The 15140-nt window shown below is 51.3% G+C and overlaps 2 protein-coding genes across 2 annotated transcripts in view; one reads left to right on the forward strand and one right to left on the reverse strand.

Annotated features, from left to right (window-relative positions):
• Positions 1 to 1955: 1955 nt before the first annotated feature.
• Positions 1956 to 14082, reverse strand: SMIM7 (small integral membrane protein 7). The gene is made up of 5 exons (XM_008048779.1): positions 14016 to 14082; positions 13891 to 13932; positions 13248 to 13300; positions 8364 to 8454; positions 1956 to 3134 (listed from the first exon to the last, which is right to left on the reverse strand). The coding sequence occupies exons 1-5, from the start codon at positions 14039 to 14041 to the stop codon at positions 3119 to 3121; spliced, it is 228 nt and encodes a 75-aa protein (XP_008046970.1). The 5' UTR covers positions 14042 to 14082; the 3' UTR covers positions 1956 to 3118.
• A 587-nt stretch (positions 14083 to 14669) lies between these two features.
• The window catches only part of TMEM38A (transmembrane protein 38A), a 27325-nt gene continuing 26854 nt past the window's right edge, over positions 14670 to 15140 (forward strand). The window contains exons 1-2 of the mRNA XM_008048784.2: positions 14670 to 14867; positions 14978 to 15119. Coding sequence (XP_008046975.2) covers positions 14670 to 14867; positions 14978 to 15119 — 340 coding nt within the window. The remainder of the gene's footprint in view (positions 14868 to 14977; positions 15120 to 15140) is intronic.

The raw sequence follows: 15140 nt of genomic DNA on the forward strand, positions 1-15140 counted from the left end.
GGTGGGTAGGAGGAAGGACGGGAGGAAGCCAGGGGGAGGCTCTGCTGCCTGAGGCTGCACCTGAGGCCTCAAGCCCCAAGGGACAACAAGAGACAGAAAGGAGGGCTGGGACTCATGAGCAGGAAGTCACGGACATGCATGTCGTAACTCCACGAAAACCAAGATGTTCATCACAGTGTTATTTTATAACAGACAAAAAGTGAACACAGCCAAGTGTCTGTCAACTAAGGACTGATGAAATTAACCATGATGGGTCCTTACCAAGGTATTTTGCAGTTACTAAGGATAATACTGTGGAAAACACTTACTTGCTGATACGGAAACAAGGTTGTATTACCAGGTGAGGAAACCAAGCTGGAAGATGCGAAGACACTAGTACGAGAAGAAAAGGGCTGCACCACACCTAGATTGTCATGCGCAGAGAAGAGGCCGGGAGATACATATGCCCAGGGGCATGCTTTTGGGGGGAGCGTGATTATGGGTGACTTTTTTCCTTCTAGTCAATCTGTATTTTATAATTTCTCTACAATGAATCTGCATTAGTAGTAAAAGAAAAAACAAAAAAACTTTCAAACAAAGTAAAACAGACGACAGGCACTGAAAGTCACTGTGACGGGGCACAACCACACTGTGTACCCCCAGGGTCATCTGCTCTAAGGAAATAAAAGAAGAAAATGAAGGTCACCACACTGGGGCAGGAACAGGTAAGCCAAGGTCGAGGAGCGATCTACCAGCACCACAGTGTCACCACAAGTGAGTGCCACAGAGTACCCTGGCAGCAGTGTGGAGAACACAGAACCAGCAGAGCCATCCTGCACAGCCACTATCCAAACACGGCTGCAGTCGCGACTGAGGAAGTGCCCAACTGGGACCCCAGAGGCAGGAGGAGGTTTCCCACGCTGGAAACTGTCCAGTGCCTTAAACCCCTGTGACCACTCTCCCATGGAAGAGCACAAGGAAAGAGAACACAAGGGTCACTGCACCCACAGCGACAGGCACTGGCAGGGACATGGCTGCATTCCACTTTGCTGAATCTCACAAGTCCAGGCAGGTGCGACTTCCAGGCCCGTTTCGAGATATGGAAACTGAGGCCTGGAGAAGGGAAACAATCGGCCAAGGTCCCGCTGGGAAGACGCAGAGATGGGCTTCGAACCCTAACTGACCGAGACCCTGAGCACTTAAATGCTGAGAGACACCAGACACCCAAACTTCCAACTCTGATAACCTCTAATGCCAATGAAGGTTCTGGAAAAGCATCCTAAAGAGACACATCCATGAGATTCCACTTTTTAAATGTACAGCAGCCTCTGACAAGCATCCGAAAAGGTCATGCTGCTGTAATTAACAATGAGACAACAGTTCTTTAGAGAAAAAGACAACTATTGAACCCAAGCCTCAATGGCAGCATTCTCTTCTGCAAGCACTATTCAGCCCCAGAACGCACAAACGCCGGGCCTCAATGAGATCGCAGCGCTCGCCTGAAGACGGCAGAAAGGCTCCCTCACAAATCCACGAGGCTTGCAAGGGAGCAGTCAAGATTCCGCGTGCCTGCTCTCTCTGACAAAGACACGGCGGGCGCAAGGCTGATCCAGCTCCAAGCCCTGAGACTTACAAGCCACGGGGGATGTGTGGCAGGATGTGATGCAGGAACACGTCACAGAAGTGAGGGAGAAGACTGCACTAGCTGAGCAGCAGCAAAGGCGCAACTTGACCCTGGCCTCGCAACATCCCACCACGGCACGGAGTCTTTCTATACCTCCAGGAGCAGCCCAGACCCACTGGCCCAGTTCTAGCCCTCGCCACTGAGCCAAACCCAAAAGGCAAAGGCCAGCAGCAAATCCTTTCTGACTTTGTGACAGCCTCCTGGAGGAATCCTCGGTGTTTCCCACAGGATCATTTGAAACAACTCAAGCTGGAAGCTGACCTCTCGGTTAAAAAAATATATAAACAAAAGATCCTTTTCAAAATAAGCTTTATTTTCAAGGCTACTCAGTCCTAAAAGCCCACATATTTACTTTTTCGTCCCTCCAGGTTTACCTCCAAGTTAGGATTTCAAAAAACACAACAAACAAATCCTACACCTGTGAGGTTTGGGCGCTGACCCCAAAGGGTTTCATTTTGGCAATGAAACCAGGACTCCCGTTCAAAGAAGCTTCTGGAACAATACTGTATGTCCTAGATTGAGACTCACTGTGTTTCAGCCTTGACTCAGAAACCCAAGCTTTCCGAGCACGGTCCCAATATCACCACATAATAAAATCACTCTCATTCTTGTAACTTTACAATTCAAGGCCCCAGAGTCATTTTATTTAACAAAAGATTTCAAGACAAAGTGAAATTTCTCCTACTACCTGGTCTGTCCCACCACCTGTCCATATGCCTCTTCTGTGGAAATTGGCAATATTTCCCCTGGACCTATTACATCCCTTTAGCCAAGAGTTTAGAGTCTAAACAGGAAGGTCAGTGTCCCTACTATGGGTTACCCACTCCTGAAGGTCTTAAGGACAACTTCAGTTGCACTGAGTAGCCAAGCAGACCCCGCTGGGATGGGGATGGAATTGGAATGCAGGCCTTGGACTGGCCTAGATGCTATCAGACTCAGCAAGCAGCACTGTGTATCCTCATAAACACTGTCCAAGCGCGGAGCCTGTGTTAAGCTGAAAAACCTACCCTCCTGCTCAGAATCCTGGGTAAAAATGATGCTTACACATCTTTATGGTTCTAAGTAAAAGGATGGTTATTAAAAATACATCAAAAAGATCCATAAACAGGTTTCTTGTAGAAGGAGGGATTCTAATACACTGAAACATCTTGCCATGTTCTTTTATCTATGGGGAATGCAATCTTATAACAGCCCCTGACACACACCCTCCTGAAACCACTTCAAAAGACAGATAGCATGCTAATTCAGACACCACAAGGAAAGTGTCTCTGACAACAGTGACAAGGCTGGGAAACCACGTACATCCTGGTGAACATTTTTCCACCCACCACGAGCCTGGGCTTTCTGGGAAGAGCGGCGGTTTTTCTGGTCAAAAACATTCTTGGAAGTCATCAGGAATGGAGGGGTGGAGACTCGGCATCTGGGAAGATGAGGTCTTGTTTCCACATCTGGGGCTCAAGAGCCAAATAGCCTGAAAAGTCAGAAGGTAGACATATCCGTGAAGATGGGGAGTTATTACTCTGAAAATACCGTTATTTATGTGACTATGCTTTAGATTATTTTATATCATTTTCTGTTTTGGAGGGGTTTTTGAATCAGAGTCTCATTCTGTCCCCCAGGCTGGAGTGCTGTGGCATGTTCACGGCCACCATAGCTTTGACCTGCTAGGCTCAGGTGATCTTTCTACATCAGCCTCCCAAGTAGCTGGGGACTACAGGCGCACACCACCACACCTGACTAATTTTTGATTTATTGTAGAGACAAGGTCTCACTAAGTTGCCCAGGTTGGTCTTGGATTCCTGGGCTCAGGCAAACCTCTCGCCTCAGCCTCCCAAAGTGCTAGGACTACAGGCATGAGCCACTGTGCCCAGCCTCATTTTCTGGTTTTAAAAGTACTCCTATGATGCACAACCTGTGACTATACTTAACAATACTGGACTATAGGCTTAATAAAAGTGAGGCTTTTCACCAGGCACAGTGGTTCATGCCTGCAATCCCAGCACTTTCGGAGGCTGAAGTGGGAGGACTGCTTGAGGCCAGGAGTTCAAGACCAGCCTGGGCAACACAGCAAGACTCAGTCTCTAAAAAAATTTCTTGGCCAGGTGTGGTGGATCATGTACTTTGGGAAGCTGAGACAAGAAGACTGCTTGAACCCAGGAGTTCAAGACCAGTCTAGGCAAAGTAGCAAGACCTCATCTCCACAAAAAACAAACAAACAAAAAAATTAGCCAGGCATGGTGGTGCACACTATAGTCCCAGCTACTTGGGGGCTGAGGCAGAAGGATCACCTGAGCCCAGGAGGTTGAGGCTATGATGAGCTGTGATCATGCCACTGCACTCCAGCCTGGGTGACTAAATGAGACTCCAAGTCTAAATACATATATATTTTTTTAATTAGTTGGGTACAATAGCTAACACCTGTAGTCTCAACTGCTCGGGAGGCTGAGGCGGGAGAATCATTTGAATCCTGGAGTTCAAGGCTGCAGTGAGCTATGACCGAACCACTGTACTCCAGCCTGGGTCACAAAGTGAGACCTAGTCTCCAAGAAATTAAAAATAAAAAATTTTTTAAAGTGACTCGTTTAAGAAAATATATACTTCATAAGAGCCTATACATTTTAACCCCTTGTATCTATTACACTACAAGTTAGTGGTGACTTTCATAAATTAAAGAAAGACCTTTGAATAAACAAATGATTAGTTAACTCTGTTCACTGAAGAAAATGTGGATCAGCACAGACCTGGAAACAACAGAAATGTCCATCAAGTTTGCAAATGGGTATATGAGTTATGACACGGTCCTACAGGGGAAAATTGTAGAGTTATCAAAAATGCAGAGAGGAACTTCCTGTATCATCTTTGTAACACTTCCACAAATCTAAACTGATTCCAAAATATAAAGGTTATCTGAAAAAACAGTAACAGAGGGTGCAGAAACAGCTGGATCTCCACATGTAAAACAATGAAGTTGGAAACTCTACCTCACACCATATACAAAAATTAACTCAAAATGACCATGCACCAGACTACCAGAATTCAAACTATAAAACTCATAGAAGGAGACCTCACATGGTGGTGCACGCCTGTAGTACCAGTTATTGTTACTCAGGAGACCAAGGTGGGAGGATCGCTTGAGCCGAGAAGGTCAAGGCTGCAGTGAGCAATGATCATGCCACTACACTCCAGCCTGGGCGGCAGAGCAAGATCCCATCTCTGAAAAGAAAAAAACTCTGAGAAGAAAACTTGGGCATAAATCGTTGTGACCTTGGGTTAGGCAGTAATTTCCTAACTGTAACTCCAAAAGCACAAACAACAAAAAGAAAAAACAGATAAACTGACTTTCATCAAAATGAAAAACATTTGTGCTTCAGACAACACCATCAAGAAAGTGAAAACCCAACCCACGGAATTGGAGAAAATACTTGGAAAGCACACATCTGACTAGGGACGGGTGGCCAGAATACACAAAGAACTCTTACAAACCAGTAATAACCCAATCAAAAACCGGCAAAGCACCTTAGCAGACATCTCCCCCAAGGAGACGTGCAAATAGCCAGCAAGTACATGAAGAAGCTGGGCACAGTGGCTCATGTCTGTCATCCCAGAACTTTGGGAGGTGGAGGCAAGAGGATGGCCTGAGCCCATGGGCTCGAGATCAGTCTGGGCAACATGGCAAGACCTCGTCTCTATAATAAATAAAAAAATTAGCTGCGCACGGAGGCGCATGCCTGTGGTTCCGCTACTCGGAAGGCTTAGGCTAAGGCATATTGCTGAGAGGACTGAAAAACAGCAGTTGCAAAACACCTGCACTGAACATTCGCTTGAGCAGTATTAGTAACAGCCAAGAAATGGAAGCAGCCCAATTAGTCTCAACCAAGGGATGGATAGCAAACCAGATATATCCACACAATGGAACATTATCCAGTCATAGCAAGGAGGGAGGCCCTGACACGGGCCACAGCGTGGATGAGACTTGAATATATGACACCACATGAGGGAAGCTAGACACGGAAGGCCACAGTGTATGTGACTCCAGTGAGAGAAACGTCCAGAACAGACAAATCCACAGGGACAGGAGGCAGATTTGTGGCTGCCAGGAGTTGGGGGAGGGGAATGGGTTTTCTTTCTAGGGCGATGAAAACATTCTGGAATTAGATTGAGGTACTGGTTGCACAGTCTTGTGAAAATACTACACAAAACTGAATTGTGAAAATAGACGTCCACTTTTTACTTGTGAATCCTTCTCCATGGCTTGACGCCCTCTTATTCTCCTAACTGTTCCTCTCAATATCCTACTATGAGAATTTCAACATGAAGAATTCAAAGAATGGCTCAGGGAATACCTGCCCCCCACCATGTGACATCTGCAGTTACCACTTTGCCTTGCCGCATATCTGTCTACTTACCCTCCTAACATACAGCTCATGTCTTTAAAGCGGCTCATAGGAGTTAGAACCCCCGATTCCTGAATGCTCAAGGACGTTTCTCCCCATGTTTCAGGCTTCTCATGACTTCTTACATTTCCAAAGCTCAAACAACACAGAGGTGCAGGGGATAGAAGTCATGCCCGGGCCCCACAGCTCCTCAGCAAATGCAGCATGGTCACCTCTGTGCCCCATCTGGAATGGATGTTCCTCACTGGACGGTGTTCCCCCATCCCTCGGGCACTTGTTCAGGCTTTATACCACATATCCTGTATGAGTCATACAGCTCAAGCCAAACTGCATACATGCGTCATCTGGCCTTCATCACTTTCAAATCACCTCCCCAGGTAGACAGACCTTTTGGCACACTGTCAGTGATGGCATCATGACAGCTGGTCACACAGGCGTCCTTCTGGTCCTTCCCCTGCTCTTGGACATTTAGGTGATTTCCAGTTTTTCAACATCCTGGGAAAGCCCTTTCTTAAAAGCATCTTCCCTCACCCACAGCCCCGCTAAAAGAGTGGGCCTAAGTCCTGGGCTCAGCACACTTTCTCTGTAAAGGGCATCAAGGAAACATTTCTGGCTTTACAAACCAGGCAGTCTCTGTCACACACTCAACACTACTGCTGTGATACAAGAACAATCACACGCGGACATGGCTTCATGACAACGAAGGCTCATTAACAAACACAGGTAGATCTGGTCTATGGGTTGTGGTTCATTGACCTCTGACCTAAGTAGTTATGGTAGAATCAAAAACCTCCACCCCAGGCCGAGCACAGTGGCTCACACCTGCAGTCCCAGCACTTTGGGAGGTGGAGGCAAGAGGATTGCCTGAGCCCAGGGGTCCCAGACTAGCCTGGGCAACTTGGTGAGGCTGCATCTCTACAATAAATTTTAAAAAGTTAGCCAGGCGTGGTGGCTATACCTGTAGTTCTACACACCTGTAGAACTACACACTTATAGTTCCAGCTACTTTGAAAGCTGAGGTGGAAAGATCACCTGAACCCAGCCAGTCAAGGCTGCGGTGGCTATGAGCACGCAGCTGCACTCCAGTCTGGGACACAGTAAGACTCTGACTCAAAACCACACAAACTTCTTCCTGGTCCCAGGACCTTCGCACATACTACTTCCTATGCTGCCACATTTTCCTCGTCCTTTAAGCCTTGATTTCAGAGAGCCTTTCCTCCACCACCTCTGAAGTCAGGAGCCCTCCCACGCGCCACCTCACAACTCATCGTTTCTTTTACTTGTTTTGTGGCCCGTGTCCCACCTGACGCAGTCACTGAGGGTAGGGACTGTGGCTGTCCTGGCCTAGCCTAGGGTAGGTAGTTGTGAGTGAATGGGAACCCAGAGAGACAAAAGGCTGGAGACCCACCTTCCGTGGACCCTGGTGACCCTTCCTCCACTTCCAAGCAAACTCCTCAGTCTCCTCACACGCCCTCTGTCCCTGGCGCTTCTCACCTGCTCCCGAATCCTCTCCAGCCAGATAGGTACCTTGAGAAAGGCCTCTCTGGGAACACACCATGGCCCTCCCCACATCTCCTAAGTCCTGAAATCACCCCTCAGACAGCCAGGGGTTGGCACAGGCCACACAGCAACCCCAAGTTCAGCATCTCAGTCACTTGGGACAGCCAAGTGTTTGTCCTCTTCCTTGCTAGGGAGGTAAGCAGGGATGGGCCCAGTGAGGCCAAGAACCCTAGATCCTCCCATATCACTCTGAGTCCTCCCATATCACTCTGAGTCCATTTGCTGCAAGCTTCACGGTTCATTCGCAGCAGCCTCAGGACGATGGCCCCGGTGCTAGACAGGAAGGCAATGTGCCTGGGCTTTCTCAGCCTAATGAGAAAGTGAAAGTGGACATAAAAACGGCAAGTCTAAATACATCTCTGCTGGCTCCCAGCAAGACTGGAGCAGGACTTGGCCGCACACTGGGCATTTAAGCCCCATTTTCCACCCGGTATATGCCACGTGTACACTAAGCACAGCAGAACGGGCCAGAGGTAACAGGCCACAGGCTCCAAGAAGGCATATCTTGGCAGCCCCTGCAGAGGAACCAGGTACAGCCAGGACTTAGAACACTGTGTTCCAACGTAAGCCCCAGCCTGGGCCAGTGGGGACCCAGAGCGACACAGTTTAAACCCCTTCGGACTCCCATCTCCTCACTTGTGTGGAGAGTCCTTACTTTGAAAGCACAGAGTGTGACACAAGAGTGAAAACTGAACGGACAGAGAACAACAGTCAGGAGGCCATCCCGGAGAGTGCCGCAGACTTACACAATCATGCAGAACATCATAAAGACATTCCACAGGGCAATGAAGATTCGGAAGTATCTGAGGCTCAGTAAGAATTCCCGGATGTTGTCACCTGCAAATGCAGAAAACATCTTTACAATACGGCTAACACTTTCATTGTTGCCACTGTGGTGGGTGCCCACACTGTAACCACTGCTCCCCTTTGATGACAGTGTGGCTTTCCCTTGGGTCTCCGCTTCCCTGGCCCTCTGCACTCAGGCTGTGACTGCCACTGGCCGATACCCTGAGAGTACCAAGCCTCTCTGCCTCTAAAGGGCTCAGGTAGGGGCCTGTGACCCAAGTCACTCCAGTGAGTATCTGCCCTGGGACTTTTGCCCCAGCTACTGGGAGAGACACTGGCTGTCCATCAGGCTTTGGGGCAGAAGATGAAAGCTCAGGGCTGGAGGGCAGGGGCCAGTCATCTATGGCCCGCAGGCAAAAGCCAACTCCTGTTTTTGTATGGCTTTGAGCAAAGAAGGGTTTTCAGATTTTTTGTGTGTGAGTTGGAGTCTCACTCCATCACTCGGTGGAGTGCAGTAGCACACTCACAGTCACCCCTGTGTCGACCTGCTGGGCTTAGGCCACCTCCACCTTCCAAGTAGTCAGAACTATAGGCATGTACTACCACACCCAGCTAATTTTTTATTTATTGTAAAGACAAGGTCTCACCAATTTGCCCAGGCTGGTCTCGAACCTGCGGGCTCAGACAATCCAATTGCCTCAGCCTCCCAAAGTCCTGGGATTACAGGCTGAGCCACCGAGCCCAGCTGGGTTTTTACTTTTTTTTTTTTTTTTTTTGAGTTGGAGTCTCACTCTGTCACCCAGGTTGGAGTGCAGTGGCACACTCACAACCACTCCAGCGTTGACCTGCTGGACTCCAGTGATCCTTCCATCTCCGCCTTCCAAGTAGCCGGAACTACAGGTGCACACTGCCATGCCCGACTAATATGTGTGTGTGTGTGTGTGTGTGTGTGTGTGTGTGTGTGTGTGTGTGTGTGTGTGTGTGTGATTTATTGTAGAGACAAGGTCTCACCAAGTTGTCTGGGCTGGTCTCAAACCCGCGGGCTCAGGCAATTCACTTGCCTTGGCCTCCCAAAGTGCTGGGATTGTAGGCTGAGCCACCGAGCCCAGCCGGTTTTTACATTTTTTAAAGAGTTTAAAAAAAAAAAAAAAAAAGAATATTTTGCGAGATACAAAAGTTACATGAAATTCAACTTTCGGTGTCTATAAATAAAGTATTGGCAGGCAGCCATTCCCATTCATTTACATAGCATCTCTGGCTACTTTTGTAATAAAACAGCAGAGTTGAGTCACTGCATGGGGCACCATGTGGTCCACAAAGCCTCAAATGTTTACTACGTGGCCCTCTACAGAAAAACGTGCTAAGCCCTACTCTAGGGTCATCTTTGCCAACACAAGCAGCCTGATCATGAAACCAACACAGATGAAAGCAGAATTGAGAGCTGGAGAATCAGACTCTGGAGGGTTGGTTTGAGATCTGAACCCGGGGTGCCCAAGGCCCGTTTACCCTTGGACATCTCAATTTGCGTTGACCACTCTGAGCTGGGTTTGCAGTGCTTGCAACTAAAAGCATCCTGATTCAGACAAGTAAAAGGGAAATTTGCTTTGGTGATGACTTACTCTGGTCCCCTTTGATGCTAAGGAGCAGAAATCTCTTCAAAGAGAGGCGATTTGTTACATTAAGACTCCAGAGTTCTGGGTTCCAGAATGTTCCTCCAGGGTTTTAAGTCAATCAACCTTCCTCTCAAGGCCTCCAGAATAAAAAGAATGGTCCAGACTAGGTGATCTACAAGGGTATTGCCTAATGTACCTGCAGAACGGAGCTGTTTGGTAAGTACAGAATACAGATCCCAAGCCCAGAAACTTAAAACAACCAGATATCATGGAAGCCTGATGTGACAGCCTGGCAACCTGACATCCCAGCAACCTGGCATGGCATCCGGGCAACCTGACATGACATCTGGCAACCTGACATTCTGGCAATCTGGCATGACATCACAGCAACCTGACATCCCAGTAACATGACATGACATCCCAGCAACCTGCTGTCCTGGAAACCTGATGACACCCCAGCAACCTGACATGACATCACAGCGATCTGATGTTCCAGCAGCCTGAAGGCACATCAACTGGACATCCCAGCACCATCCAAGCTCATGCTAAGCCCACCGTCTTGCTGAACACAGTTTAGATGGTCTGGTATTATTCAGCCAACAGGATTAGCTGTGTGCAACACAACCTGTATACTGTGTTGGTCCAGCATGGACCAGAAACGCTAAGAGCTGGGTCTGCCCCAGGATGGCTGGGAGGCGCTGCTCAGCGAGAATCTTGCCCACTCCCAGCCAGGATGGTGAAAACAGGCTCTTCCATCAACAGATGCTGACTCATTCCAGGCAGCAGCCACTGGCAGGGGACACAGGGAGGAACAAGTCAGTGTCCTTGCCCGAAGGAGCGTACAGGGAGGACAATCACTACATGACTAATCACACGTGATCATCCACTGTGATGACTGCTCTGGGGGGGAAGTTTGGGCATCCTGGGGGGACTCGACCCTGCATGCTGTTGAGGTGGTCAGGGGGTCAGAAAAAGTCATTCTGAGGAAGCACCAGAGCGCCACCTCGGACATCAAGCACAGGCAGTTCACTGTGGGTCAGGCCCCAGCTCTGCCCATGCCCAGCTGTGCTGGGCCAGCCCTGGACTTCCTCCCATGTAAACAGCTGATGGCAGCGGGGAAGACTTTAGCACAGGGCCCAGCACCCAGAGCTCTCAACAAGGGCAGTCACTAGGGTCCTGGGGCCAGCCAGGCAGAGGGCCCAGGGTGAGGAACACCACAGAGGGGAGCAGCAGGTGTAGAGTCCCAGTTGGGGAAGGCTGGAGGGAGGGCAAACGTGCCGGGAAGAGGCGTGCAGAAGGTCCTGAGCACGGCCACTCTTCCTACCACTCCTGAGCCTTGCGCCAAAGTTCCTGCCCATCGCGGTTCCGATTGTGATCTGTAGAGCACAGCCATCAGACTGTCTCCAAAACCTCGGCTCCTCAGGGTTCCCTGTCCTTGGCAACCTGCAGTGTCACCTCCTCCAAGGACCCGCCCTTCACACACCCTGCCCGGCAGGACCAGCAACCCCATCACCACCTGCAACCCCATCAGTGCCATCCTCACTGACATCTCCTCCATCACCATCTGTTTCCTGCTTAGCAACCACGTGTCCCACCCCATGAGAGTTCTAGGACATCTATCTTGTCCCTGTGGTATCCCAGCACTCGCCCTGGGGCCAGCACATAGGAGCTCAAGCACCGGAAGACTGAGTGATGAATGAATGGATCCAAGAGTTATGTACAGGCCCCATTACACTCCAAAGCTCATGAGTAAACGCAGCAGGAAGTGTATGTTCCAGGCCCGCCAGGGCACAGGCCGGTGAGATGACATAAACACTTGGGGGCTGGGGCTGGGCTGGAGTTTCCAGGTCCTGCCTCCACAGGGTCCTCCTTCTCAATCCTACCCAGGAGATGCCGAGAGCTCTCCTGAATCACAAGCTGTAGATTTTTTCAAGAAAAATCAGACGTCTGAATTTTTACATAAAAATATCCTCATTTATTCCAAATCTAATGTTGGCATCTAACTTTAAAAACAGGCTGGGCAGCCAGGCTTGGTGGCTCAGCCTGTAATCCCAGCACTTTGGGAGGCTGAGATGAGTGGATTGCCTGAGCCCGCGGGTTCGAGACCCGCCTGGGCAACTTGGCGAGACCTCATCTCTACAATAAATCAAAAAATTAGCTGGGCGTGGTAGCGCGCGCCTGTAGTTCCAGCTCCTTGGAAGGCTGAGGTGGAAGGATCGCTGGAGCCCAGCAGGTTGAGCCTGCGGTGGCCGGGAGCAACCACTGCACTCCAGTCTGGGTGACAGAGTGAGACTACAACTCAAAAAAAAAAACAAAAAAACAGGTTGGGCATGGTTCATGCCTGTAATCCCAGCATTTTGAGAAGCTGAAGCAAGAGGATCACTTGAGTCCAGGAGTTTGAGACCAGCTAGGCGACATAGTGAAACCTTGTCTCTACAAGAAAATCAAAAAATTCCAAGCGTGGTGGCACCTGAAGTCCCACCTACTCTGGAGGCTGAGGCAGGAAGATTGCCTGAGACGTAAGAGGTCAAGACTGCAGTGAGCAGTGATCATGCCACTGCACTCCAGCCTGGGAGACAGAGTGAGACCCCCAGCCCAAACAAACAAAAAAAGAAAAAAAAAGAAACAAAGGTCTGCAGTGCTCTGAAAGCAACAGCTACGTGTGAGGTTGTTCATTCATTCATTCACAGGCAGTGGAGTGCTGGCATTGTAAGGCGCCAGGCTAGGGTCTCTTGTCTGGGGCTTGTAGTCAAATGTGAGGGCAGGACATTAGCCAGATGACAGCACACATGACAGAAAATTCCAACTGTAGAAATGATGTGAGTGCTAAGCTGTTGGGGAGGTCTGGTGGGAGAAAAAAGTGGGTGACAGGCGAACAGAAGGAACTAAACATCCTCAGGCCTCCCCCACCCCAACTCTCTCTCTCAATTAAAAAGAAAGCTAGGACCAGGCACTATGGCCTGTCCCAACACATAGGGAGGCTGAAGCAGAAGGATCGCATAAGCCCAGGAGATCAGGGCTGTGTGAGTCAGTGACCATGCCACTGCACTCCAGCCTGAGCAACAGAGTGAGACTCCGACTCACAAAAAATAAAAAATAAGACAGGACTGAAAAATCCTCATCTACAAAAAAAAAAAAAAAAAAAAAAAAACCGGCAGGATGGGACTCCATGAGAAAGAACTGTCCCTTCTGAAGTGGACCGTGCAATGCCAGGGTCCAGGAAGATCTTACCTGTGCTGGGTTCCCGAGACTCCTCCCCAAAGCCCTGCGTGTCCTTCTTTTTCCTGCAAAGAGCAGCAGACAGTGTCCACTTTCAATGGGACATCAAGGCCGCTCAGTCCCGACCCGGGCACCCAACTCACAGGGCTGCAAACGCTCAGCTTCAGCCCCATCTCTGCCACTGACGTGCTGTGTGACCTCGGGCAGACCAACTCCATCCCGCTCTGGGGGCCCCCACCTGCCCGCAGATCACACCCAGGTCTGCAGTCACTGACAGTTTACAGGGTAGTCCGAGGGTGACGGGTGCGGGGCTGAGGGCCCAGGGCAGGGCCATTTCTTAGGGATGGGCCTGAGGCTCTGCGGGGACGTGAGCCCAGGAACCCCTGGAGGACGGAGGATGGGGATTTAAAATCCTGGAGTGGGGCAACCCCTCCGGGTCCCCTCCCACTGTCCTCTCACTAAATCCCGCTTTCTAAAAAAAAAAATGAAGTCCCGGAGAGGCGAGGAGAGCCACGGCAGGAAGCACTGGCTAGGGGCGCGGCCGGGGGGCGGGAAGGGACGCGAGGGCGGGGCCTGAGGCGCAGGGCGTGCTCACGCTCGCGGGGGCGGGCCTACGGGTTCCGGGTGGAGCCGCGGTCCGGTGGGGCCTACTCACAGCTTAAAGTTGAGCACCGCCCCAGCATTCATCAGCAGCGTCCTGCAGAGGGAGAATTACAGTTACTAGGGCCGCCCCTCGCCTCGTCCTGCTCTCTCTTCCCAGCCTTTGGCCCCCCTAATTACCCGAACAGCAGGATGTCTCCGATCATCGTTACGGCCGAAGTGCCCGTCAGAACCGGAAGCGGAAGCTTCAGGGAGGGAGGGGAGAGGAGCCTGAACCAACCAATCCTGAAGCAGTACTGGCTAAGACTGGGCCTCGCTGGGGAGGCCCTGGATGCGTCAGGGAAGTAGGGGTGGGCCGTGTGTGTGACGCCATCCGGGGGGGTGGAGCCTCCCGAAGGCGGGGCGGCTCGCTCGTGCCGAGCGTGCCGCGCATGCGTGGTCCCGCGTGCTGTAGGATTAGAGCACCCGATTCGTTCTCACTTGCGGGGGGTCACATGCTGTCGGGGGTTGCTTGCTAGGCTTCCGAAGAACTGAAAGCTTCTCGCCGAGCTGCGCAGGGGTCGGGGTTCTGCTGCAGTGGGCCTGCCTGACACGGGCGCCTCAACTGGCTGGGCTCCGTGGGTGGTAGGGGCTCCCACCGAGCTGTTCCCAAAGTGTCAGGGGTCCTAACTTGCGGGGTTCCACGGAGGACAGGGGTTCTGGCCGAATCGATCCTACGGGACTAGGCTGTAGACAGCGGGGTCCTGACCAAGTCCCAGGGAGGACGAGGGTCCTGACTGATGGAGTTTTTCTGGCTCAGTTACCAAACCACCCCCCAGTCAGTAGGGGTCCTGAATGGGCTCCACAGAAGATGGGATCCTAGTCCAGTCCCAGGGGGGACGAGGCCTTGGCCGGTCCCTCCCCAAAGGCTCCGTGGAGGACGGGCCCCCCGAAGGGACAGCCCTCTGCCCGGCTCTCCCTCCACGGGGCCAGGAGTCTGACCGAGCCCCGCAGGAGTCCAGGTCCTGGCTGATCGGGCCCCAGGGGCTCCGCGTGGGACCGACCCCCCGAATGGACAGGACCCCGCCCGGCTGTCCCTCCACGAGGGGCGGGGGTTCTAACCGAGCCCCAGGGGGGACAAGGTCACACTGACCCGGCCCCAGGGGCCCCGTGGGGGACGGGACCTCGAAGGGACAGCCCTCTGCCGGCTCTCCCTCCACGCGGGCGGGGGCTCTGACCGAGACCCAGGGGGGACGAGGTCGCGGCTGAGCGGTCCCAGGGGCTCCGTGGGGGACTGGACCCCAAGTGGGCAGGCACCCCGTCCGG

Source organism: Carlito syrichta, unplaced genomic scaffold (genome assembly GCF_000164805.1).
Source record: "Carlito syrichta isolate Samal-C Ts95f unplaced genomic scaffold, Tarsius_syrichta-2.0.1 Scaffold126652, whole genome shotgun sequence".
Classification (NCBI taxonomy): Eukaryota; Metazoa; Chordata; class Mammalia; order Primates; family Tarsiidae; genus Carlito; species Carlito syrichta.